General features: G+C 43.5%; 2 protein-coding genes across 4 annotated transcripts in view; both read left to right on the top strand.

Annotated features, from left to right (window-relative positions):
• LOC115544035 (AT-rich interactive domain-containing protein 1B-like) overlaps positions 1–1,949 on the top strand; it is a 175,473-nt gene extending 173,524 nt beyond the window's left edge. The window contains 1 exon segment of the mRNA XM_030356787.1: positions 81–1,949. Coding sequence (XP_030212647.1) covers positions 81–1,949 — 1,869 coding nt within the window.
• Positions 1,950–6,094: 4,145 nt separating this feature from the next.
• Positions 6,095–27,891, top strand: part of LOC115543672 (zinc finger DHHC-type palmitoyltransferase 14) — a 39,525-nt gene continuing 17,728 nt past the window's right edge. The window contains exons 1-3 of one of the 3 annotated variants that reach the window (XM_030356120.1): positions 6,095–6,696; positions 7,180–7,473; positions 22,003–22,163. In XM_030356120.1, the coding sequence (XP_030211980.1) occupies positions 7,232–7,473; positions 22,003–22,163 (403 nt within the window). In that variant the 5' untranslated portion in view covers positions 6,095–6,696; positions 7,180–7,231. The remainder of the gene's footprint in view (positions 6,697–7,179; positions 7,474–22,002; positions 22,164–27,891) is intronic. The other 2 variants (XM_030356119.1, XM_030356121.1) reach the window with 2 other exon arrangements.

Here is a 27,891-nt window from a genome sequence, read left to right as displayed (position 1 = left end):
ATTTTGAGTACATAAGTATAGTAATTATGAATGAAATTCTGAATCTTCATAATTTCTCATTTATTTTGTTTTCTCTCCAGTTGCCAGGTTTCCTGGAGCTCATCGTGGAACACTTCCGTCGGTGTCTTATCGAGATATTCGGCATTCTGGAGGAATACGAAGTCGGTACTGTGGCCCAAAAGAGCCTGCTGGAGCCCGTTCCAAACCAGGAAGCAGAGCCCAGCCCCGAACCAGAAGCAGAATGCAACAGCCAATCAGAAGCCGAGACCGCACCAGGGGCTGAGCCGATGGAGGAGCAAGCACCTGATAGGCCGGATGAGGATCTCCCTGTCGCCGTCGAGCCTCTGGCACCGGTGACTCCTGAAAAGCAGGAAGAAGTGGAGGAGGAGATCACGAAGGAGGAAGGGAAGGCAGAAGAGAAGGCAGAAGAAGTAGAGAAGGAGAAGGAGGAGGAGGAGAAGAGAGCCGGGGAGGCGAGTGAAAACAAGACAGTGTGCAAACCGGAGACAGCCGAGCTGCCCGCCGCAGTGCAGGAGCCCAGGCCTAAACAGGCGAGCAAGTACGACAAGCTCCCGGTCAAGATCGTCCCCAAGGACGACCTGATGGTGGACCTGACGGAGACGCTGGGCCCCGTCACCTCCTTCACCAGCGGCCTGCTTCACTGGCAGGCCGGCGGCGGCGACTCCACCGCCCACATCCAGACGCACTTCGAGCCGCGCGGCGACCCCCCCTCCTCGGCCTCGAAGCCGGGGGCCGGCAAGCCCGACGGCGTCGGCGGCGAGACGGAGGAGGCGGGCGGACCGGCGTCGAGGAAGCGCATCACGGCCACCATCGACGACGTCCTGTGCGCCCGGGTGGACGCCCTCTCCCACGCCCACCCCGCCCGCTCCCTGCCCTCCTACCCCTTCAGGGTGCACCCGGACGGGGAGCGCGACGGCATCACCCTGCTGGAGGACGAGCCGCGCTGCCTGGACGAGCCCTCGCTCTACACCACCTCGGCGTGGCAGGAGTCGCTGGCCAAGCGCTGCCTCTGCGTCTCCAACATCGTCCGCAGCCTCTCCTTCATCCCGGGCAACGACGGCGACATGTCCCGGCACCCGGCGCTGGTCCTGCTGCTGGGCCGGCTCCTCCTCCTCCACCACCAGCACCCCGAGCGGAAGCGGTCGCCCCCCACCGCCGCCCACCCGCGGGAGGAGCCGAAGGAGCAGGGGCTGTCCTCGGGCCGGGAGGAGTGGTGGTGGGAGTGCCTGAGCTCCCTGCGCGAGAACGCCATGGTGACGCTGGCCAACGTCTCGGGCCAGCTGGACCTCTCCGCGTACCCGGACACCGTCTGCCTGCCCGTGCTGGACGGCCTGCTGCACTGGATGGTGTGCCCGTCAGCCGAGGCCCGGGACCCCTTCCCCTCGGCCCCGCCGAGCTCGCCCCTCACCCCGCAGCGGCTGGCGCTGGAGTGCCTGTGCAAGCTGAGCATCCAGGACGGCAACGTGGACCTGCTGCTGGCCACGCCGCCCTTCAGCCGCCAGGAGAAGCTCTACTCCACGCTGGTGCGCTACGTGGGCCAGAGGAAGCACCAGGTGTACAGGGAGATGGCGGTGGCCGTCCTGTCCCACCTGGCCCAGGGGGACCCCACGGCCGCGCGGGTCATCGCCGTGCAGAAGGCCAGCGTGGGGAACCTGGTGGGCTTCCTGGAGGACGGCGTGAGCATGGCCCAGTACCAGCAGAACCCCCACAGCCTGCTGCACATGGGACACGCGCCGCTGGAGCCGCCGAGCGTCAACATGATGTGCCGGGCTGCCAAGGGGCTGCTGGCCATGGCCAAGGTGGAGGAGAACAAGGGGGAGTTTGCGCTGTACGAGAGCCGGCTGCTGGACATCTCCATCTCCGCCGTGCTCAACTCCGGCGTGGTGGCCATCGTCTGCCAAGTACTCTTCCACTACGGGAAATTATGACAGGAGGAAAGACGGGACTAGCGACTAGCGAGTCGGGATGTACGACAGACGTTCTTTGTGTGGTCTTTTTCTATTTGTATTTAAACCAAATGGGAGAAAATGTCTGTTTGTTTTTTTAATAAAGTATCCTCGTATAAAAAAAAAATCTCTATATATGTACATACTGTGGGCCCCCAGAAGATTTGTTTTTTTGGGAATTGAAAACTAATTTTAATACAAATATTTAATACCTGCTGTCGTTGGATGAATTATTATTTAAGGTTTTATGTTTTGTTTTTGTTTGTTTACTTTTCTCAGCCAAAGCTGCCACCATAGTATTGGTGCTGATTCGTGTGGTTCGTTCAAGTCTTTCGAGATGTTATTGGGTTTTATAAACGCTACGATACACATCACTTTTTGTTATGGAGAATATTTAAATCGTGACATTGTAGAGTAGTAGGACATTTCCACCACCTCTTCTTGGGAAAAAAAACACTGACTTTTTTCAACCGAATTCTTTATGTCTCCATCGCTGGAAGATAACATCGTGCAATAGGACTCGTGTTAAAGCGGTTGCTTTCGAAGTGCAACCGGGTGTGGAACTGTGGCGAATATACGCAGTGTGCGCTTTAGGCCATGAGGTGGCAGTGTAACACCAGCCATTCGACATCATGGACCGTATGAAAAAATGTCTAATTGCTCCGTCACAGCCTCATTCAGCTTTTTCACAAATGAACTTTGCGTTTCCTCAGCACCTGTGTTTGTCTGCATTATTTCTTCACTATGTATATAGACCGTTGTACATTGGTCACACATTGTTCCTTTCAATCTTACAATCAAGAAAAGCGAGAGATGGGACTTTCTGACTATTATAACAAAAAGCTTTTATTATTGGTAAGATTTGTTATTGTTATACATATTTTGTAATTGGGGTCAAATATTTGAACATGGCTGATAGTAGAAGATGTTTCAATGTAAAACACAAAAAACGTAACTCTGAATGCATTGTATTATAGCTGAGAAAACAATCGCTTTGGTAAAATTAAATGTGGAAGTGCCAGGTTTGAGTCTGGGGAGATCACTAATGGAGGTGAAACATGGGAAACCTCAACACATTACTGTCTCAATGATGTCCTCCATTCATGTCAGTGGGCATATTTTTTAACTTAGACAATGCTCAAAAAAGAAAACGTGAAAAATGCTCATTGTAAAAAACAAAAAAAGCCTTTTTTTCATATGACTAAGTGTCTCTCTTTTATTCAAGATACATATTTATACTCTGTGCTGCACATGTCACAAAATAAATGTACGATGACCATCGTTAAGCACTGGGGGACGTTGCATTGTGTCCAGACAATCCTAGGCCAATAAAACATAATTTACTGCTGGCTGACCTGGCTCTTATTTCACAGAACCATTTATAAGTGCCACCTCAGTAAGTCACAGACAAGGTTGAGGTTGTTTGGTTATGCACTTCATGTGACGTGAGGCGCCTTAGAGTCCAGAGTAAAGAATAAGATTATGTGAATAATCTCTTTTGGTCTGTGTACAAAAGGAAAGGAAGAAAGTAATTAAAACAATTGTATTTAGAAATCTCCTATAGCCATAGCAACAACATGTTGTAAAGTATTCTACAATTGGGCAATCATATTGTAGTTTTATGTCTTAAATGATTTGTAGTGCTACCATTGACTATGGATACGCAGTTGTGTATATTGTATTGAACTGTTGATACGCCAGAGCGTATCAACAGCTTCACACACTGCCAATAGCCTCTCTATGTAGCTTACTGTATAGCTGTAGTACTGTAATGCCTGTCATCATTCACCACCTGTTTGCAACAAGCACACTTAAAATGGCTGCAATTCAAACAATGCTTTCATTCTTATTCTTTACTAGAATAGACTCGCTTTAATTGTATTTCTATTTCTCCTCTAGGTAGAATGTGCTCTCTCTTTCCCTCTCCCCATTCCACTGCCAGGGAAGTTTTGGCAGAGGAACTTCAAATCCTATTCAAAGGCAGTAGTTAACAGTACCCTTACTGGCAGTATACATGGTCTCATGTTTGGGATAGAAAATATGATTGTCTATTCCCTCATTCCAAATCTTATTTTCGAATGTTATGATTAACACAACCCATATGTACATACATACCGATACCTACCACACACAGGCGGTGGAAGCTGGTCCTGCTATTATCAGTTCTATCATTGTGCTTTCGTCATACCGCGACTCAGAAAGCTTTGCATTGAAGTGAGGTCGGCATTCTCACTGAAGGCCTACATTGTAGGCAGGGGGCATCATGATGTCTCTAGCCCTATATGTGTCTGCATGCATGCTTTTGTATCCGTACATGCAAGTGTTTGCCTGCCTTTTGTTTCGTTTGCAAATATGCAGACAAAGCACACATTCATAGCCCAAACTCCCCGGATTCCTCCACGCATGTGGGTTGTTGTTATGTGAATGAGAAAAGCAGGCGTGTTGCTGTGCATGTTTTCTCCCGCTGCACGGCTGGAGGTTGCAGTCATCGTCTCCCACACTCCTGCGGCTCCCACGAGCTGAGTCATCGAGCCCTTTCAAAGGATGGATGTGGTGGCTCAATGGAACCTGGCGCCCTGATTGGCTACCTCTGGCCACCCCACTTTCCGCCTCTCACCGTGGCTACGTAGGTGGATGAATGAGTACTGGTTAATGGCAATCTCTGCCTGTGTACCTTTCTGTGATGCATGTGTGCCCTGTCTGTGGGAGTTGTGTATTTATGCTGGTTTGTGTGCGTGTGTGTGTGTGTGTGTGTGTGTGTGTGTGTGTGTGTGTGTGTGTGTGTGTGTGTGTGACGTGTGTGTGTGTGTGTGTGTGTGTGTGTGTGTGTGTGTGTGTGTGTGTGTGTGTGTGTGCGTGCGTGTGCGTGTGTTCGGGTTTGTGAAGCTGCTTTCATTTTTCAATGACACAATTAATGTCAGCCAGTGTATTCATTTCAGACAGAGTACACGCAGACACTTAATGGTTTTTCATTTGTGCTCCCTTGGGCTTGCCAACCACCTCAACAGCATCAGTTTTGCCAACATTGGTTTCAGCTAGATTGGGTCCACTTTGTTCCTGCGTTGTGCAGATGTAGTGTGCCCTTAGTTTCAGGCATTACATCTCATGCCGAACAATTACACACATGCAGGAATTTCTAGATCCACGTAGTCCTAGGCTACTTCGGTGTAAAAAGAGTAAAAAACGCATGACCCATTGCCTGGGATTTGTGACATGTTGTGGGAATTTTTTAAGCCCCATTCGTTGAGAAGAGTTATAATGGCTTTAGGGACTTTAGAGTGTCATGGACCAAAAGGCATGTGAGTGTTTAAGATGTGCGCCTTTGCGTGTGTGTGTGTGTGTGTGTGTGTGTGTGTGTGTGTGTGTGTGTGTGTGTGTGTGTGTGTGTGTGTGTGTGTGTGTGTGTGTGTGTGTGTGTGTGTGTGTGTGTGTGTGTGTGTGTGTGTGTGTGAGAAGCAAAGATCAGATGTTCAACATTATAGGGAGCCCTGGCAACGGCACCATTGAATTTAGGGGTCAAGATAATTATTAATTATACTAATTATCAGGGGTGTAGCCACATGGGGGCCATGGCCACCCCTGGTCAGAGGTTGGCCACCCCGCTGGCCCCCCAGAGTCTGAAAAAAATAAATAAAATAATCCTGAACGGAAACGTTCTAAAGAAAGCTGAAATATATGCACTGTTAGTTTGATGTAACTTTGACTTATTAGTATTATATTAAGAATAAGAAATTAAAATTATTTTCAAAAAATATTTTTAATATTGCCCTTAAAATAATCAAATGCCCTTCCCCCCCGTTGACATTCAAGTGCCACCCCAAATATAAGACTGGCCCGAGCTGGCCACCACAGTAATAATATCTTGGCTACGCCCCTGGTAATTATACACCCATTGAATGATGCATATTCAATGGTCCTTGTTCACTCGATTATACTGAAAAGACTGATATCCTTCGAAAGACGTTTCGCAATACATGCGAATACCGAATGGTTATATTAATTATCATTATAATAATTAATGATAACCTCAAACATGCCATGCTCTTGCATCCCCCCCCCCCTCCACACCCACCTCCGATCACAGTGACTTCACCCTTTGGAGAAAAAAACCGGGGGAGGAGCTGGCAAGGAGGGGTCTGGCGTGTGTGCCGATGTTGCCGTTTGTTGTTTGCACGTTCTGCAAGCTGTACTGTAAACGATTCGAACAATGTGATCGGAGGGCCTTCGTTTTTTAGGCTTCCTTTGGAAATGCTTTGACTTATCCGAGGAGATTGGTTGGAAATGTGGGGGGATGAAGACATTTCTACGTTTGTGATTGGGAAACACTTGTACACACATAGCTCCCGTTCCTTCGTATTGTGAGCTCCAGTACCTCGGCGACTACACGCCGGGATGGTCGAGCTCATCTAAGGAAGAGTCTGGGGTTTTTGGGTCGAACAAGCAACTATTTCTAAACAGTTTTCTCTTTCACTTCCCTGGAAATGGTGTTGTTCTTCATCTACTCCGTAACACGGAACAAACCTGGATAACGAAAGGAGTACATACGTGACAACATCGCTGCGTGACGACTACTTTGCTCTCGGTAAGGTCGGCGATTCAAGCGGGCGTACCGCCGCCGCGAGTCAGGAGCCGTGGCGGGATGTCGAAGGCGCGATGTGACACGCTGGCCTGTAGAGCTATGTGATTGACCCCACAGTTGAAGGCTTAAGAGCGTAATTTGCCATTTAATGTAGGTATTTCAGTGTGAATAGTACATTGAGCGAAACGCTGACAGTGTGTACGGCGGCTAGCCTTCCTCATGGACTCGTTTTGATAACAAGTGGTCCGCCGTGCTATTGCTAACTTATTTTAATGTGCCACTACTAGCCGTAGAATGACACCATAGCTAGTCTAGCGACACCCTTATCACGGTCATTAGCAAACAGACAAGCCTGTCATAACTAGCACAACATGTCACATTTGGGTACTTTCTTATAACTTTTGTCAAGTTAGCAAGGAGAAGCAAAACTTTATTTTATAGTAGTTTGAACATCTGGCGAAGACTGCTTCCTTGTTAAGACAGGGCTCTTCTAACGCGGAGACGTCATAGTCGAAGTTGGATTTAGATAGAGAAAAACATATTGAGGTTGAACTAAACTACACCGAGCACATAAGTTGCACTATTCGGTATACATGTCTCAGGTGTCCATTGTTTGTTTCCCCCTCTTGATAGAGATACAACTGCTGCTGGACCCATTCCGCTCTGGGGGCTCGTGTTTGTTTTAATGCATCTCGGGCTTCCCGAGTCCATGAGAGACTGCGAGTACAGCCAGATAAACACTCGCACCTCCACCCCGATGGAGATCCCTTACAAGAAGAAGACCCCAAAGAAGAGGAAATGGGAGTCCTTTCCCGGGCGGAATAAATTTTATTGCAATGGGAGGATTATGATGGCCAGGCAGACGGGCGTTTTTTACCTCACCCTGGTCCTCATCCTGGTCACATGTGGACTCTTCTTCACGTTTGAGTGAGTATACTGTGCATGATATGTCTCGTTCCATTTTCCTTGACTTGTGTGTTTTGCTTTCTACTTTCCCGAATTGTATACGTTCTCTACATTCCATCCCCTTTGTGCCGAGGCTTATAGTCTATGCATCTCTAGCCTCCTCCACACATTGCCAGTATTTCACAACATTTGGTCAGATGGTAACTCAGAAGCTTCAGTGCTCTGAGAAAGTGATGACGTATAGCTGTACACTGTAGCTGTAACTCACAGTGCAATCCTTTGCGTGCCAAGTTCGGCTCTTGATGGATAGTCTTGTAACTTTTACATTTATTTTGCCGAGTTTCACTAGACTCATACATTAAGGCATGTAGAGGAGATCGTTTGTTTATTTACTGCTCATTTTCAGGGTGACCTTGCGATTATGATGACACCATATATTAACCAGAAAGCCAATCAACCGTACCTAGGTATTTTCTAATCAAAATGATCTCAGGAAACTGCCTTCCATCAACCCTGTGCTACATTATGTCATACTCTGTTAACTGTCATTTCTATAAAATAAAAGCTAGTGCCATCACATTTCAGTTTAACAGGAGGTTAATACTGGAATATTCTTAACATGATATACATTACAAGAGGTAGTTCAGCAAGTAATTGAAAACCTTTTTGTGAAATATCAGATCACATTCAATTTAAGTTCCCCATCCTTTTCACAAGTTTGACCAGACTTTATTGGTCAGATGCTTGTGATTTAAGAAGCCAATATTGGCAACCTACACTGCGCATTTGTCTATCCACATGTGCTCTTTCTTAAATACTCTTCTAGGTTCCTCATATGGTTCCCCAAACACACACAAACATAGACATGGGACGAGTTTGATCATAACAGGGTGCTTTCCTCTCCTCGTGTGAACTCCAACCTGCAATTCGTCACTTTGGGACGTCGCTAATTGTCCCTTTGCGGTAAGAGCACATGATGGTACGTGTTGAAAGACAGACTGACCCGATTGTTAGTGCTGGATTGTATCACAAGAGATTGCACCTTTTGCTGTCACTCTGCATTAGCCCTGACTAATCACTCTGTCTCTGTGTCTGTCTCTGAGAACCCCCATTCATTTGACAGATAAGACCCTCTTTGTAATACTTTGTGTTGCCCAATGCAACTGATATCCTGCTATTATCAGGGCAAAGCATGTGAGAGCCCAGAAAGCTCTTGACATGCAAAGACATGTCCAATCAGTGGCTGCATGTCTAATTAGGGATGGGGATCGAAACCTGGTTCAATCAAGGACCCGGTTCCACTTTTTTCAAAACCCAAAAATCATTAACGTTTGGGCTTATCGATACCACTATGGAGTCCCGTCGTTCATTTTTTATTATTTTTGTAACGTAATGTTGTGTCCCTTGAGTCGCGTCACGGCATTTAAATCAAATCAATCCATCACTGCAGCGTGTCCACCAATGGAATTGTAAGCAAACAGGTAAAACAAGTGAAGTCAATTGTGAAATCAGTGTTGTAATCAGCAGCATACAAGTTAGTAATCTTAAAAAGTAAATAAAGTTTCAGATGTGCTGCGTGATGATGTGTTGAGGTTGACTCAGTAAAACGACTGTTAGGTTATCATGATGCGTTCAAATGTAACAAAGAAACTGTAAATTGAGTTTTTGGTGAGAAACATGAGTAATAGTGTATAACTCAAGTTTCTGTGTTACTAATAGAGTTGTATAGTGCTCTAATCATTTTAGTTTAAATAAATAAAACTACTGCTGTCAATATTTATTAAGAATTACATATTTAATTTAAATGCAATTATTTATTTCCTAAATATTTTCCTCATCACTAAAAACGCTTTGTATTTCGACCAATTAATAGAAAGGTATCGATAGTGGTATCGATAAAGACTCGGATCGTTAAGGATTATCGAAAATGGTATCTATAGCAATAAATATTAATGATCTCCATCCCTATGTCTAATGTCCGACATTTTTCTCCTATCCCTGTAAATATGAAGGGACAGCAGTACTGTACTCTGTACCAAACCACTATCAGTTAGTTGGCCGGTAAGCCTGTGTGCATTATTGATAACGGAGGTATTCTCCACTTTTCAATCAACACTGACCTCTGGACCACTTCAGCTTTCAATGCATTGTCCCTTAGGAGGAGATACTGACATAACCCGAGTCGAAGACCAGCCAGCTGTGCCAACCATCCACTAAGTCCCACACTGTGTGGATGAAAAGACAATTCCTAAATCGCCCCCAAACCCTTGCTGTAGCCTGTATAGCCAGCAGGGCTGGGGACTTGTGTGCTCTGTGCTCTGTTTTGACGACAGGGGACATTGCTTAGACATGGTGCTTTGGGAAACTCTTCCTCTCTTTGCTGTCCTGCACCCGTTTCAATCCCCTGCCCACCCTATCTCTGCGGGCCAGTGTGAAGACCTCCTGACTCCCCCCTACGGACTGTCTCCCTGGTTGCTAAGCACCCGTCTGCTGAGCAGAGACATTTGGCGGACAGGCTGATAGTCAGCAGACCTGCACACATTGTCTTCTATGGCCATTAACTGTAATGTGTTTCGATTAGACATGTTTTTTGGCTCACCCCTCCAGATGTCAGCCCAGTGGGAAATGGCTTCTCATCCGTTACTTAGACCATGTGTATGAGAGTGCATATTCTTATTTTGATGAATGAGTGCTTCTCCGGCAAACAAATGCAAAATGTAGTGTCCGGCACGTTTTCCCACATACATTAACATATTGTTTTTCCCGATTGGATGAATTTACAATTGAGTTATTGCTGCGACCTCTGTTGCGGAACTATGGTTTTCATATTGCCTTTGACTAATCATTGGCAACAGCTTTGGCTGTGCGTCCATGCAGGCCTGCCTAACTGCAGCAGTCCTATCTATCATTATGCTGTTAATGACTTCCCAGACACCCGTGCGTTGCACATTACCCTGCTCCCCATGTGTGGTGAAAAGTTCAGTCTTGTAAATATGTGTAGTGCTTGTGATCTGAGGCACTGTGGAACTTTTAAGCTTCTGAATCCCTGAGACATAAATGCGTGAGGGAGATGAGTGGTTTTGGTCTGAGAAGCATCTGAAAATAATTTAACAGAAGTGCATTGTAGGGCCTTAGTCATCAATCCGAGGCTGTGACAGTTCTGCAAAGCTCAGAGTAGGGCTCACATGTGTCAATGTTGATGGACGACCAATTTGAATGGCCCATTGTTGTCAGACTGTCTTAATTGTGTGAAGAAATTGAAGATAAATAAATAGGCACGGAATCTGTCAGGACGTGCAGGAAATAACCAGGCCTTTTTTTTGCGCTACCGAGCAGTCACTGTTTTTTTTTTGTTGTTCAGACAAGTCGATTTTCCATATAACAAAATAGCTTTGCTTCCTTTCTTCAACAGCTATTCAACTAACATCATTTGTTCCCCTCCTTCCCCTCCGATCCAGCTCAAATGTGCAACTGAAGGAGGAAAATAAACGAGGCACATTCTTTCCATTCCTGTTTTCTTTGAATATGAAATGTTGAACATTGTTTAGTGTGTTTTGAAGGTGGTTAGCCACAACAGTCTCATTCATTATGCCAGCCATGGGAGAGAGACCAAATAATAATTCCTGCTGCAGAAGAGCAATGTTTCTCTCTGCCCTTGACATAGTTCATCTGGTGTTGTGCAATCCTCACATTTTCATCAAGGTTTATACTCATAGGAAGTAACCACTTTCTCGATGTTTGAGGGGTAGGTGGGGTCTTTGCAGTGGTTGTTATTTGCAGGCATGTGAGATTATCACTTTGGTATTCCTCCAACCCCACCCACTTTATACCCACACGTTTCCTGCAGTTGCTAAACCTCTAACTGCATCTTGAGTAGGACGATTCCCTGACTGTGTGCCTACTTGGCCACTACATCAGCTTTAGTTTTTAAACCTCTTTAATTCGATTCTAAGCATAAGATTAGAATCGACCAAAAGCTTAGCATTTTCTTTTTTTGAAAAAGTGATTTAAGCTTTGCAGTGAAAAAACACGTAAGGAATGACAAAGGAGAGGGCATCAGCAGCCAGTTGCTAGATGCTGTTAGATGATCAATACCAACGTGTATAACTTAATAGATAACATATTTTGGGACACGGTAGGCCAACATTTCCCAACCCCAGGGCACATCAGATTCATATCAGCACATGTCACTGCTCATTGTCATGACTTGTGACATCAATGGAACTCGAGGACTTGACTGCATGATTTGGACTCGGATGACAGATATTAAAAATCATATGTATTGTCCCTTGGCTATAAGCGATCACAACATTGACTCATGCTATGGTGACTAGACAACATTCTCGGACTTGAGATTTTGTGACTCGAGTACATGTTAGATATCTGATCTTCATTTATATTATTTAAATCACCTCTTGGCAGCCACTGGAAAGTCTGAAGGAAGATTTGCAATAAAAGGGAAAATCAGCCCTGAATTTATCTTTCAGATTGTGTTTTGATTCCATTTGCTTTGACTAAAATAAGCTATGACTCAAGGCCATAGCTTATTTTAGTCAGACAATTTCTTTGCCCAATTGATTGGGCAAAGAGTAACAGCTTACTCCTTGTTGTGCATTAGTTCTGCACAGTGCACCAAAACATTATTCCCTCCATGTGGAAGGGCTAAATACGTCTGGTTATTGTTTTCTTTGTTTCCTCTTTTGGAATGTCCAAAAAGCTAACTGTTGCGAAAGATCTTAGTGTTTCTCATTGTGTTTTCAACTGTGGCCACACCCATGGTACACGTTTCCCTTGGAGACAAACAGGACCAGTGGTCCAATACTTTCTTGTCTACAATAACAAACCTGCTTCCTGTATTGCTACAGTAATGACCTGGATTGTTCTTTAATTGTTCCCAAAAAGATTGTTAGGCTGGTGGTTTAAAAATGAACTCAACTGGTCTTGTGGAATTGCAGGTTGTTTTCAGATGTCTTCTCTTAGAATAAAGAGTGACTGGGCACAACCAACAGGAACCAGTGACTGGTTCCTGTTGGTTGTCAGTTGAGGTCATGGGTAGGTAGGGAAATAATTTTATTTTTTGATTTTATTTTCTTCCAGCGGCAGCGAATGATAGTTAGGTTGTTTTCATTTAAAAACGAGATAATTCGCTCATCCATTTATTTTTTTTTATTTATTTTTTTAAAGCTCATAAAATAATTTGGGTCGCACATAAATAGACAGGGTCGGTCGGAAACCGGAACCAAACAATTTTTTTTTTAGGCCCTACCATTAATCCTCTTTTAAGAAAATAATGTCACAGGACAAACAGTGAGTGAATAACTGAGTCATAACAATTAACCTGATCTGTTACACATACCCTTGAACTCAGCCACAAGTATGTGGTTTGACTAGGGAGCTTACCATTTTCTGGCCATGATGTTGACTCCTCTCAGGTCGCTTTCCTGTTGCTGTCTGTTTTCCTGTGGTGGCAACAGGGTAGACCTGTCACCAGTCATCAGTCAAAGCAGGAATCAATTCCTACTATCTGCCTCTTCTACGGCTCCTCCTTTCCATGAATAGCCAACATCCTATTCTTCACCCTTGCATCACCTATGTTTGTCAAACAGCATTAGCACATCCCCACTGCCTGGGTCAGTGACTGTGTTGGAAGGTTATGTAGGTCGAGATTGAGGTACTTGAGGCTGCGGTAGAGGAGTTGGCAAGACTGGGCAAATATTTAGTAATAGGGCAGGGTATGGAAGATCACTTCTTGCAGTCCTATAAGTGCCAATTAACGTCTCGGTAGCAGAGGCAAACATTGTTTTTGAAGTCTCTAATGACTTCTAAAGAACTTTCATGTTATTTTGAGAGTCACTAAGTGCAATTCAATATGTTTGATCAAACCTGTTATGAAAGTGAGGTCTATTGTGAAAGTTCACTGAGCCGATTATGTTTTTAAGTTGGGCAAGTGAACATGACATTCGGCCAAGGCGAACATGACCTGTACTTGCCCTATGGGCAAGTGCTCTCAAAACCTTAGTGTCAACCCCTGCCATGCACCTGACATAGCACTCCTTATATTTGCTTCTTATCAACCCGCCTATGGACTCATTAGTCAGGTTCAGTGCACTTGTGCTGTCATCAATCTAGATTAAGTCCAACCTGTGTGCTACTCTCTTAAGATCTAATAGATTGACACTTGGTAATGGCCTACTATCTAAAATGTAATATTAGGTTATACAGGGTAGACTTGCATGAAACTCTATTCAGTGACGCAATACAAAAATGAATTGGAGGAATTGCAGGATAAGGCCTAAAAAAAAAAAAAAGTTTTGTTCCTGTTGGTTGTCAGTTGAGGTCATGGGTAGGTAGGGAATTTATTTTATTTTTTCCAGCGGCAGCGATTGATAGGTAGGTTGTTTTCATTTAAAAACGAGAAAATTCGCTCATCCTTGTACAGAATGATGAGGTGCTGTACCAAAACGTAATTATAGAGGTGCTGTACCAAAACGTAATTAATTACATTATTATTATTATTATTATTTTTTTTTTAGAAAACTCATAAAATAATTTGGGTCGCACATAAATTGACAGGGTCGGTCGGAAACCGGAACCAAACTAAATTTTTTTTTAGGCCTAAGATAGTGTGGATGGATGGGTGTTCAATGTTTGACATGTTCAATGACTTTGTTGTTGTAGATCAGAGGATATCGATCGCCTCTAAAGCTGCCCTGAGTGAAGGCTAAAAGTAGGTAGCGTGATACAGCATGTAGCTCGGTTGGATTTCTAAGGGACAGCTATAGGGGGATTTTGCGCTATCGAACTGTTGGAAATGATTTGGTCAGAGTCAAACAAGTTCAAAACCTCTCCAAATATAGTTCAATAGGTTTAAGTTATGGGGACTATAAGGTTATGAAATCAAGCTGATTTTGTTATGCAGTAAACTTTTGACTGTTCTATGAAGACAATGTATGCATGCTTTTCTCCAGGTTATTTCTCTTGATGGTATTTTCGATTGACTTAAGCTTTTCACTTTAGCTTCTCTCTAAGGGTTACAGCAGTGTAGATCAGAGTAGGAATTTAGCAGGTAAGCAGCAGGAAGTCAACTGCTTGTAAAGCGTGTTTGATGTCAATATGAATCATATGCCGTCGACTGTGTGTGGCAGAGTTGGATTGTTGAAAGGGAAAATGATCACAAACGTCAAATACCAAGTTCACATCTCCCCACATGGTCCATTGTAGTGTGTAAGATCTCATCCCATTTGAGATCTGAGGCTGTCTCCTTTTAATGTGCTGTAACTCACTGTTATTTTATGAAACATCTGCTATGAGTGCATTGTGAGAAAATCAGTTTCTCATTGATTGCACCTGTACGAGCCAATTTAGATTTTGACCACAAGTTATATCTGACCAGGGCATCTCTTCCCTGATGGTTCAGAGAATTATTCTTGCATGTTCATCACAGGTGTGTCTAATGAACACGTATCAATGGTGGAGAAATGATTGGAGGGAGGGAGCACAAAAGGAGGGATTTCGTCTTTTGTGTTTTCTGTACAGATGCAATCGTGTCAAAGTGAAACAACAAGGTCAACCGTTTTATTGATTGATTTACTGCAGTGATAATTGCAAAAGTCCCCTGAGTTCCCTATACTAAGTAAGTAATAATCCAAGCATCCCAGGTAATCTGTGGGTAAATGTTCATAGTTATCCTCAAACACAAATCTATTAGTTGGATTATACATTTAATTAAAGAAAGCCAACGATATCTATCTATATCTAATATATCTACAAGTGTCTCCATCTGTAGCTGAGACAGCAATTTCAAAGCTGTTAAAAAATACGGCCGGTTTACAGTGTACAGTAATGTTTGAATTTCTTCTATACAGCAGGCTTTTTATTGATAAAAAAAAATGAATCTACCTGCCTCTGCCTCTTTGCCAAAATGTACAAAATGTGTTCAGTCTCTCTCTGTTCTCTTTTTATTAATTAATTCTAACTTTTGTTATAGTTGATTTATTAAGTTGAATTTTCATGTTGTTTAGAACAAAAAGGGTACTGATTTAATAATATATTTGAATCCCAATGCATCTTCAATTCATTAGAACTTTTGCCTAATGCTTAGTCTTATGTCTTTATTATTCTTTCTCTGAGTAGCAATAAGTTGTAAATGGACTAATATTCACGATGTTTAGACACTTGATGTCAGGGTTTTCCTATCCAGCCTTGACCTACTGCGGTCCTACTTTTTCACCTGGGACATGATTATCAGGCTAAGCAGGCTGGATCTCTACAGGCTGCTGCCTGGGTCACTTTTGTCCCCTGCTCACAAATGCTTTTTGGAAACCCCTTCAGACAACCCCATTTGATTTTTTACCAGGATACAAAAAAATAAATGAGGACCTTGGAAAATAATGTGGTTCTGTGCTTGCCCTGTTTCAGTTATCTCACTGAAGTTCAGCCAGCTGGCTCCAAGCATCCGTTTATCAGTCGGCCCATGCTGTGTTTATTTGCATGTTTTCTGCTCAGAGTGGTCTATGTTGTATTCAAGGACACTGAGGAATGTCCCATAGTATATGCATGATTTGTATGGGAGCTAAGACCAGGCTCAAGGGAGAGCTGCCCTCATATATGTATTCTTAATTGTGAACAGGCAAGTAGAGATTTTGTTGACAGATAACAGTCCCAATCATTACACATGAGTAATTGAAGACAATTTAATTTGGCATACATATAAGTCATTGTTTCCAAAAAGAAAACTACCATTAATCCTACATGGAAATATACTTAAAATTACTTTTATTTTTTTTATTTTATTTTTTTGTTTAGTCAAATGTATTTAAATATTTGTACTGTGTCTTCATTGATGGAAGGGTGGTGGGGGGGGATAAATGACATGACATCATTATCCTGATGCATATCATCCGTCTTTCCTCACTTTCCCACCCTTTAAACCCTTTCACCGTGAATCGAATGGTTGTTTCCAAGGTAACCACATTTTCTTTCAAAATCCACCATGTCCGACATTGGATATTGTCAGTCTCCATGGAAACAAAGCCCCTCAAACTCCCCAATTAATATTAACTACGCTTAAGTGGAAATAACATTCTAATCTGGGACATATCCAGTGTCTCCTTAATACCGCCTTACAGGCATGAAAAGAGAGGCTATTGGGTTTCTTCCGAACAGTTGTTCTTCAAACCAAGTGGCTGATGAAAATGGATGTGAATCTTGCACGCAGACTGGAGCTTGCCTTCCTCACAGAACACACCCCCATATCAATCAAAGCTAGTCTGTGGTTAAAATGGGTTCAGTGCAGCAACCTACTTCCCCCCGTCAGTATGTAATGCGTGCTCATCTCCACTGGATATTCTCTTCCAACACCTAACTGCCTTGGTAGTTGTGCTGGTAAACAGTCTCTCTTCTCAGAATTGATTAACGTCACCGCCGGTTGACATCTGTAAACAAACATTTGCCTGCTTCTGCATCCTTGAAGTGCTTGATGCGTCGGCAGTGTTGAATGTTTACCTAGATTACATGTTATAGAGGATGATCATTATCCGCTTATGCAGAACCAAATGGATTTTCTTTGGTGTGCTGCAAATAAACTGTGGTCACAACCCTTGGAGACGGCAACATGTGGCAGTTTACTAAACTCTACATGGAGACTTGTCATCAGATTGACTCCTGTTTGTAACATCCAAATCAACGTCTTGGAGATAATGGTTAAATACGTTGTTTCAGGCAAAGCTTTGTTGTTGGCTGTTCACAACTCAATTATTGATGCAATTTAGTGTTCCTAGGAGGACAGATTGAAGAGGAACAGATTGACGAAGCAGATAAAAGGAAGGTGTGTAATGTGGCTCAGTTGATTTCTTTATTCTGCTACTTTTGTAATGCTTTTCCTATATTATTATTTTATACAGCAGGGTGCGAGTAATAGTACTCAATACGCACAGAACACAACGATACTCTTTAATAGCATTTTGTTGATAATCATGATGGTTGGTGCATTCTTTTATAAAGGCAGGTAGGCCAGGTGAAGCCTGTCAAACCAGTTCCTTCTTGGTAAACTCAATATTAACTGGAGTGGGATGGTCAGGGATTGGGTCGTTCTTCCAAAGATATCACTGCCGAAGTCACTTTGAGAATTTTGAGCATTTTATGAAGGAATATAAACATGCTTTGTTTTTGACAAATGTGTCTATTCAAGCTTATTTTGCGTTGTCGGAAGATGAGTCTCAATGGCAATATTTTGAAGGAGACAGAGTGCTCTTCTACGCGCTCTGTTTATAGAGTAAGTTCTCATAGTAAGTTAGTTAAAATCGCCCTATTATTGGCGTAGGAAAAACATATAGTTGATAATCGCTTCAATTGCCAATATACGATCCGATGGCAAAAGTTTGCACAAGCCTTAGTGAATATTTGGAGTCCCCTTTAGATCATAGAGGCTTAGAACATTCAGTGTCTTTTCTTACCCGGATTCGCCACATATTTTGAAAGAAAGTAAGAGTTGAAGTTTATGTGTCTTCTATGCTGTGTGGTCTGAGGGTATTCAAAGAAAATCCCCAGTATTCACCTTAAAGGTGACTTTCTTATGTAGAGCATATTTTTATTTACCTTGCAGCAAGAACATTGCTGTCGACTAAGTCACCAAATAGGAAATAATAACAACTCTTGCTTCTGGCACCCAAAGCAAACAGAAATCGTTCTCAACATATACTATAGACCTTTTTTGCTTTTTAAAGCAAGGCAGATCATCAATAAATCTCTCGATAATTGCATGTTTTTGATGGTCTTTGGACGAACAAATTGCGCGCTGCTGCAGTTTGACACAGCTTGCATAGCTCTGCCGCTCTTGGAACACAGCTTGATATCGATAGCTGCCAATCTCTTTGCAGTCACTTAAATGGAATTCTGCCAATGTTTGTTACATCATTATCATGATATGAAAAGAGGGAATAATAAATGCGCTTGAAATAAGTGGCCAGGTGCTAGAGCAAAATGATGGACTTGTGTAAAGAGAAGTATCCGGTGCCGGGCTACATGACTTAATAATAATAATAATAATAATAATAATAATGCATTTTATTTATGGGCAAGACTATCAAACATCCATAGTAGCAAAGACTTGTCCAGAATGCCTTTGTTAATCTTTGTCTAACCCAGTGATTAAGAAAGGCAGTAGGGCAGACATGTACCTCTAACAATTGGATGCCCAATTAGCCAATGTGCACCCGAGGAATGTGCACTTAGCTCCAGACCGAGTAGTGCACGCTGTTTAGGAAGAAACCCAACGACCTCAAGACCAGTGTCAACAATCACAGATGTGTCTTTGCTGCATTTATGCCATGCTGCATGAATCCTCCTGCTGATGTCCCAGGCATCCCAGCGGTTTCCCCCCCCCCCCCTCCCCTCTGTCCAGATGTGGACAGCAGGATTGGCTCCAATCCCTTGAATTGAACATATTGGAGACCCATTTATTGGCGTGAAGGACTTAAGTTAAGTTTATTCCTGATTATGATGTACTCTCTCAACAAACTTTAAATTGCATTCATCATTTTTGATTGTTCAACCTAAAGAGAGTAAAAAAGAAAGCTAAATTAATTTAAATCCACATTCAGAATACATAAGCAGTCAGCAAGTGAGAATAAGAACTGCTTGTTTCATTCCTGCTCTGATGTGCACACTGTTTAATGGCAGCGTTATCAGACCAACAGCAGTGTTTCCCCTATAAGCATTCAGCAGCGCCGCACCTCCGCTGCTGGAAAGAATTGCCAAGTTCGAGGCACATTTGCAAAATGATCTGGTCTCAGCAGATACCTGGACTCTGTTGGTTGTTATGTCATATTTGGAAGCTCAATCTGTACATTTTTCCCCAAAATATCTGACCAGAAGTAATCATCTAAAGGGCTATTTTTCAAACTGTTCTTCCGGGGGGGGGGGGGGCATGCCCCTAGACCCCCCTAGTGTGGCTTGCTTACCAACTCACAGCACCACTGCTAAAAAAAATCGAGGGGAAACAGTGCCAACAGCGTTTAATAAGGTGTATTAGATTACTGCTATGTGTCTCACTGGAGTACAGGCACTCCAGCTCTTGAAGACATGCCAGCAAGGGCTGGACCATGGGTGACTGCCAGCAAGGCAGACACCTCGGGTCATCTGTTTATCCTCCGCAATACTCAGGCCCTTTGAGAAACCCCTTCTTGAACCCTTGTGATGCCATCATATTTATAGTCTTTTTCCATCCTTTTGACGGTTCGCATCTCAGGTTAGAATGTTTGTGGCTAAACGGAGGCTCCAATCCCGCAAATGTGCTCTTCTAAGAACTTCTCCTTTTCCCAAACCTATTTGCAATACATATTAGAATGGATCGATGTTTGCCGCCATAGTTGGCACAGTTTAAAATAGCAGTCCTATATATAACTTGGCGTGGGTGGTGAGAGAGTTTCAGGTCTTGGCACACAATAGCAGTTGTGAGCGGCCACCCAAGGTGCAACCATCTGGAGGGGATGTTGTGTTGCATCCATCAGCACCAAACAATCGCAAGGCTGGAAAAATGTTTTAATGTCATTGCGACCCATTACATTTGATTGACTGTGACTTTGTAGTTCACCTGCAAAACAGAACTGTTTGGTTTCCAAGTCGTCCAAAGTTCACCGGCTCTCTGTCGTAAAATCTAACCGTGATGAGGAGATGAGAAAGTTGCCCCCTTGAATGTGGTTCTGCTGTAGTTTTGTCCCCTTCGTCCACGGTCGATATCACAAAGATGGCGGTGCCGATTCAGCGCTCTATTCACAGGACTTGATACTTTACATTGATCACTGTATGGCCCAATGACAGATTGAGTCCGTAAGTGCTTTGTGATGGACAGTAGATGGCTTTCATCCCATCCCTGGCATTTCCCAGCTCAACGTTGAACATTATCATAATGGGAAAGGTTTCTTCCTCCTCCCCAGCCGTCCACCCTCTCCCAGCTACCAGGCTCATCTTTTGTTCCATGTCATTAATCCTGTACATCCCCTCTGAGAAACAGTATTCTATACTGGATTGAATCACCTCTGTCGCTGCAGGGTTGAAGGGAAGCCTTATTGGGTGCAATCCATTGTCTGAAGAATGAGCTTATGTTATGTTATTTAATGTACGCCACTATTTAATGGCGATTGTTTCGGTTTATTAGATTCTTTTGGATTTTTATTTTCCTACGGTTTGTGAAATGACGGCAAACCGGCAAAACCAAGATGTATTAAAGTTCTAGACGACCACACCAATTTGTTTGGCCTTGAAGACCAAGTGAACCCGCTTTCAACAGGCAAACAACGTGTTGTTTTTGGAGACTTGCAAACACGTATATTGGATTCTACTTCTGTTTACGCTAAATGAAGGTCTTATTTCAGTAACGGTGATAAAAAGCGGCAGCATTTTCAACCTTGTATCATTTCTGATGACTGGAAAGGGCCTGGGTGGCAGGTGATCCACGATGCGGTGTCATATTGCAATGCAAAAGATGTGGCCCCCATTTTTACAGTAGTAAATAGTGGTGAATTAAGATGGACCATATTTTTGGTATTTTCAGCTGTTTAGAGAGAATCAGAAAATTCGTTTAAACCAAAAAGTGTCGATTAGTTTGAAAAATGTAGAGTTTTTTCAGGCCAAATCTCCCAGCCCTACTTAGGATAAAGCACTATAATTACGAAACTCAGATAATTCTTAAAAATATATTTTTTGCTATTCTCTGAGTCATCGATGGAACCACATGGCTGCCATATGCTCAGTCAGTTCCCCCCGTTTCTCTCCAAGAATGCCTCCACTTTCCCCCACATACCATATCTCCTTCTCCGCTGTTGGACCAAAGTCTTCAGAGAAATAGTAGTGGTCCGGACTCCGGAGCCATTCCTATCATCCTATTTGTGATTACTGCAAATAAGCATCAGGATTGTTGGCCAGTTAACAGGATAAGCTGGATATTTTTTTTTATAAAATCAGATTAGAACACACGGCTTTGGCCCTGACCCCTGACAGTGTGTGTGTGTGTGTGTGTGTGTGTGTGTGTGTGTGTGTGTGTGTGTGTGTGTGTGTGTGTGTGTGTGTGTGTGTGTGTGTGTGTGTGTGTGTGTGTGTGTGTGTGTGTGTGTGTGTGTGTGCGTGCGCGCGTTACGGTCTAAACATGTGTAAACACTGATTATTAACTACTAGTGATTTCATTACACCACTACCATAGCATTGAAGGTGTTCCTTTTAGTAGTGGATGTTGGTGTTGCTAATCGCTGGAGAGCTGTTTGTATGTGGGTAGATGGCTGGCTTTCTGCTTAAGTTTGTCCTTTGAATCCCTCTGGGCAAATGCTGTTTGAACATGTCGCTTTTTGTTGCCACTTAACCACCACAAGTCAAACCGAATAACCATGTGGATGGGATGTCTTTCTTTCGCTCCACTCTTCCTGTCGATGTTGTTTGGGATGGCCAGTCCACTTCTAAAGCATTGGCTGTTAGCTAGATAATTAATCTATTGTCCCCCCCCCCTGTTCCTCTGTCCCCCGTCTCCACCACCACCTCCATCCTCTCCTGCCTGCTCAGCTGTCCGTTCCTGGCTCTCGAGCTGAGCCCAGCCATCCCGGTGGTGGGCGGCGCTCTGTTTCTGTTTGTGCTGGGGACCCTGCTGAGGACCAGCTTCAGCGACCCGGGGGTGCTGCCCAGGGCCACGGCCGACGAGACCGCTGACCTGGAGCGACAGATAGGTAAGACCACTGCGGGTGCACCCTCCCCACCACCGGCTCAGGGGCTTGACACAGTTATGTTGAAGATACTGTTCTGAAGAACTAGTGTGACAGTTGATAAAAGCAGATATGAAAGTGCAAACGCACTTCAACTCCGCAACTGTCATTGCCCTTAAAATTGTCATCCATCTCCTTCCCATTTCTTGTGCTTGGTTGTGGCCTGTTAGATTTAGACTTTTCTACATCTGTTCTGTGTCTATTCCAGAACCTTGCACGTATTATTTGTTATAAATCTCGAGCCACCCTTTCTTTTACTGCCTTTATATTATTTCAGCTTCCAAAGAGTATAGTCTATCAGAGTGTAGTTGAGATGGAAGAAATGGCCACGGCAATGGTCAGGTGACAGGGATACTGATCCACACGGCTGTAATTATTTCGTCCTCCTTATTTTGCTCCGGGCTGTAAGTAGTGCGTGGTGATTGTGCCAAAAACAAAAATCGAGATTTTCTCTAAACTAACTATATACTAACATCTTAACAGACCCCTTTCTTCTACTGTATAAAACTGGAACATATCTTTTGCAAGGACATATCAGTGAATCTGTGATCGCCTTCCACTAGGGCCTTTTCTTGTCATAAGGAATGAAAATAGTGCTGCCAAGGTTGCGTCCTTTCTTTGCAAGCACTTTGTGGCCTGAGCTGATCTGCTTCTCTTTGTACTCCACAAACCTGCCATTCCACTGCATGTGTCTATGTGAGGGGTTGGAATTAGTTGATTTGTGTTCCCCATAAACTTAGAAATGTGTCTTATATAATAATTGATTGATTGATTGAAATTCTATATTGACACATGCACAAAGGTAAGCAAACAAATGTATATGAAGTCAAAAGGATAACACAAAAAAGCCCATGGGCTTATTTCCGTTGTGGTCCCTTGGTAGTGTAAGCATAGGTGTATGTAAGTGTGTGTGTGTTAAACGTAAATGACAGAGCGGGAACCAATCAATCATCAATAAAGTAATCTGTGCCATTTGCTCACTGTTACTGTAAAAAAAGACCTTCATTTAGCGAAAACATCAATAAAATCATTTGTTGTCTCCCCAAAACACAACTCACCGCTCCACGAGGGTAACAGTCTTTTGTGACGATTCTAAAAAAATCGTGGCTATTGTAACAGAAAGTTGACCTGAGCTGTAACATGCCCCATCCTTCCTTGAACTCTTCGCCCAAACTGCATTTTTAAAATCATTTTCAACTCCCAGCTGAAACAACGGGTTCCCTTGGTCTCTTTAAGGCAAGACAAATCTGCAGAATGTCGTACTATAATAAATTGAGAATTTTGCGGCGCAGCAATTTTACAAACTGTAGGAAAGTAAAGATACTAATTACTTGATACTATCGGATAAATCACCCAGCCCTTGCTGTAAGGCAGCCATGACCAGAGTTATGAAAATGATTTTATTTCCCATATCATTCAGGCTCTCTTGATGTTCTGTCCCCCTCCTACCCTTTACACAATGCTCAGAATCTGATTCTCTATTTGGTTGCTATGGGGAAATAAGGCTTCAACTGTAAAGGTTATCTTATCCAGGCTAGGCTGTGACAAAGCAGCACTGTTCCCCAGGGTTGATCAACCATACATTTGGTCAGCCACTGAGTCGCCCTTATCTCACTCTAGCAAGAGGAGTCTCGCTATGCATGTCTGTCCTTCGACAACCGTTCATCCGATCAACTTCCCTCTTCCAATCCGATTGACTTCTGCCCACTAGCAATTCAACCACATGGGAGAACTGCTGAGGACCCAAGAAAGTGCATTGTCAAGTTGTTTGGACGAGTGGTACTCTAGAAAGCTGCAAGATGTAATACCGAAGGCCAAAGCAATCGGCCTGTTCCAAACAGGCAGGTTTTGAATTGGCACATTTTGAGTGCAGTTGAATTACGTCCATCACAACCTTGATTAAAGAAGGTTGTTGTTGTCGCTCTCTCTAGCCTTTGAATCACTCCGTTTATGATCAAAAAAATATTATATTAAAAACCTGCACTTGTTTGAATATATGGCAGTGTAAGCAAGCGGTCTCATGTCTTGCTCAACGGCACTGCGTATGCTGTACAAACATTCAACAAATGGGCTTGAGGGGTTAACTCTCAAAGATATGTACGATTCTCATTTTCCACCGAGATTCTTTCCATCCTGACGCCGGCAGGGCCTCATTAAACAAACTCTGAAGCAGCATAATTAATCTCAGTAGAGCACTTGGGAGGGGAGAACAAAGAGAGCCCCCCACTGCCGTCCCTCCAATCAACAAAGTGCTAGTCGGACAACAGTGGTTGAGGTGGATAAATGCCTTGAAAATATGTACAACGCTGACCAAAATACCATGCTCGACCCCTTCCTCTATCTCTTCCATCTCTTTTGGCTTTGCGGAGTGTTTTCGCATAAGCAAAATGTTTTTGCATATTCAAAATGAATAATTGGGGATTTTAAATGGAACCAGGATGGTTTCACTGAGCGCTCTGGCTGGCAGACCAAATGAATGAGACTAGCTCTTTCTGTCTAGCTTTTATCCCTCCCAACCATATGCTGTTGGTATTTTATCAGGTTTTTTTGAGATTCTAAAAGTCTGTTGTTTCATACCAAACATTATTTGCCTTGTTAACCCTAGTTCGCCTAATCTCTCCTGGTTCCATTGTTTCACCAAAGGATTTACTTGCATGTCGGCTATTTCTGGTTCTATGTGCAACACCAATCCTTATTTCGAGGAAGTGGCACCTTGTTTTTCCTGTTAGATCTCTGTCCTTCATTTGTCTTGCCAGCAGATAAAGCTGACGAGCTAAATATGCAGGGAGCTCATCGCCTGCAGTAATAATGTAAACTACTGATCCTTAGGCAGAAATAGACCACTGTCGTTTATTCCAAGGGCTAAACCTTTTAAATATGAATGGGTAACTGGACTCCACATACGTGTTTTCTTTTGTGGTCTCTTACTTAAAGGGCAAAGAAAAATATACATACGTGCTTTACCAAAGAAATTTGAATCTTTCCATTCTGGTAAGGAATTTCATTCTATTTTATTCTTGAAACGATACAGCACAAGCAATATTATGTATGACGTTTTTAAGAAGCCGACTTTAGTGTGGTAATGAGACTATTAAATAGTGAGGAATCCACAGGCGTGCAGTGCTTCTAAGGGGTGTGCATTAACACGGAGGGGATTTTATGTTTGATATGCACAGCATCTCGTAACAAGTTTACGCATGGCCACTTTGAAAGTGGTGTGTGTGTGTGTGTGTGTGTGTGTGTGTGTGTGTGTGTATGTGTGTGTCTACCCGCCCATGCGGAAGTAAATATATCACAAGCACAAGGACAGATCCACTGTGAGGGAATGACTAAATAAAGGCATATATTGACTGGGAGACCTGATGGCTATATAAACAGTGGGCCAGTGGGTCAAAGAGCTGCAGACTGAAGGAAGGACGGGAGCGGTGAAGGGGACAGAGGGAGATTGATTCTGCCAGAGAGCGTGTAATCATGGGAATGGACGGTTTTAGTAGAGCTGTCTGTTGCCGTTATTTGTTGTGCGTGCGCAGAAGCCGGAATGCCGATCTTTAGCTGTGTGATGCTTTTGGCTCCGCTTATGGCAACATGCCGGGGTCACATTTAATCTGAACAGACACAACTCGGCTATGGGAAGACGTTACTGAAAAGAGAAGTCATTCCAGGCTTTCTGTGGACCTCAGTATTTCAACAGGAGCCTAATTAATAATTAACGTTCTTGTCGAGTGCCGCACAGCTCAGGTTGCCATATTGACCCGTTGGCTAAACTGTAAGTGAGGGACATAATTTCTGCACACCAGATACACCCTTCCGGTTTGGTGGGGGGGTGGTTGAGCAGGTTGTTCTGTTATGAGTAAACAAATCTTCCACTTGCTGGTTTATCTTGTCTACATGACTTGAGTTCACCACCCCCCCCCCCATCATGCCCAGAAACTGAAAGTTAAATCAAAGTCTTCAGGGGTCACATGCAGTATCCAAGCCCGCTGATCCTAGCTGTAAACCCCAAACAAGTGTTCATCTGGACGGCGTTTCTCTCTGATGTCTCTGCGTGCATGCCTCCCTTGCTCAGTCCGTCAGAACTAAACCGTCTGGCATCCCTATGGATGCCACGTGCCAAACACCAGACCTCTCTGAAGCTCTAATACCGAGGGCGGCTGAGGGAGGCATCTCTTCTCTTCCGGTCAGCTCTGAGCTGCATTCTCTCACACTATCCGTTCCATAGCCGTCAGCCGGGCTTGGGGCATAGGAGGAGACACTATTTTGTGATTGGGCAAACTATACAAATTAATTCTTCCTTACCCCTTTGGATTGTAAATAATCAATGTTTACTTTCTCTTTTTAACTCCCAGATGCGTGTTCACTTTCAGTGCACTGCTGGCCACTCCTAAATGCAGGTTGTAATGACTACACAGACGAAAGCATAACAAGTCGAGTGTAAGGGGAGATTGTGTCGACTTGAATTACTCTTTCAGCTTTCTGATTGATGAGACTCAGAAAACCTGAGTCTAAATTATTTTTTGCTTTATTTTCTGATATTGTTATTTCCAGGTCAGACGTCATCATTTTGAGTTATGAGGGAGAAAAAGAGAGTGCTCATGCTAAAAAAATGTATCATTGTTGACGTTATTATAGTTTTTTAATGTACTGCACTATATCCAGTACTCAGTATTTGTGCATGCATGCTCCATCTCTTGTTTGTAGTCATGGGGCTGGTAAGCTCAGATGGCTAGAGCGTGTGGCTCATTAGGCCAAGGTTACGCGTTCTGTCTCCGTACAGGCTGGTGCCTTTTTTAGAAAAGCTAAAATGCATCACCCATTTGAGATTTAACACCTTAATATAGACTGTTGCAAGCGTCTGCTGTTTTTCAGACATACTGCATGATGTATTGCCTTATATTATGTGTTGTTCATGTATTTTTTGCCCAATCATACGAATTCGGCGGTCTATTCTTTGTATAGAGAAGGTGTCCTTGGTCTTGCCTCCACTTCAAGAAGATGGCTAGGTTTCTCCGCAGATTTCTACTGAATTTGGATAAACAATTACTCGGAGTCCAACACATGGCACAAACATGCATTTCGTCATATTGAAATGTTTATTCCTTGCTTGTTACTCTGTCCTGTGTCCCTGGAGAGGCAATTTTCTTCCCTGCCATCGGCTCTCTGTTGCTCTCTGTTGCTCTCTGCTCTACTATTCCTCAAGCCCCATAGTGTGGGTGTCTCAGTGATGTACCGAGAGTGCGTGGAAGATGGAGTGATTTAAGAAAGTGATGAGGAGGAGGATAGAGAAACTGTAGGGAATGAACAGGAATGATATGTGAATAAAGCAGATGAGATGGTCAGGAAGCCAAAATAAAACTGGAGATAATCCACTCTGGGCTGATTACTCCAGAACTATGAATATGCTCAGACCCTTCTCACCTTTTCACTCCTCTGCCTCCTCTTCCATTCTGTCTACACCCCATCTCGGGGTTTCCCTGTCTTCTCACCAGGCTTGTTATCCAGCTCAAGCTCCATGTGGTGAGCAGAAGCCAGGCTGTGCGTTCCCCTACTGTCACGATTGTACCGTAATCTACCCTTGCTCCCCATTACAGTCCCCTCCAGATTGGTAAAGAGCTTCCACAGTTCAGTGAATACAAACAGAATGCAGTACAAAACGAGTGACGTCTGATGTTAAGGATTTATTATTTTTTTTGTA

The sequence above is a fragment of the Gadus morhua genome, chromosome 5 (assembly GCF_902167405.1).
Source record: "Gadus morhua chromosome 5, gadMor3.0, whole genome shotgun sequence".
NCBI lineage: Eukaryota > Metazoa > Chordata > Actinopteri > Gadiformes > Gadidae > Gadus > Gadus morhua.
The sequence above is the reverse complement of the archived record's forward strand: the minus strand, read 5'-3'. Positions and strand labels throughout refer to the sequence as shown.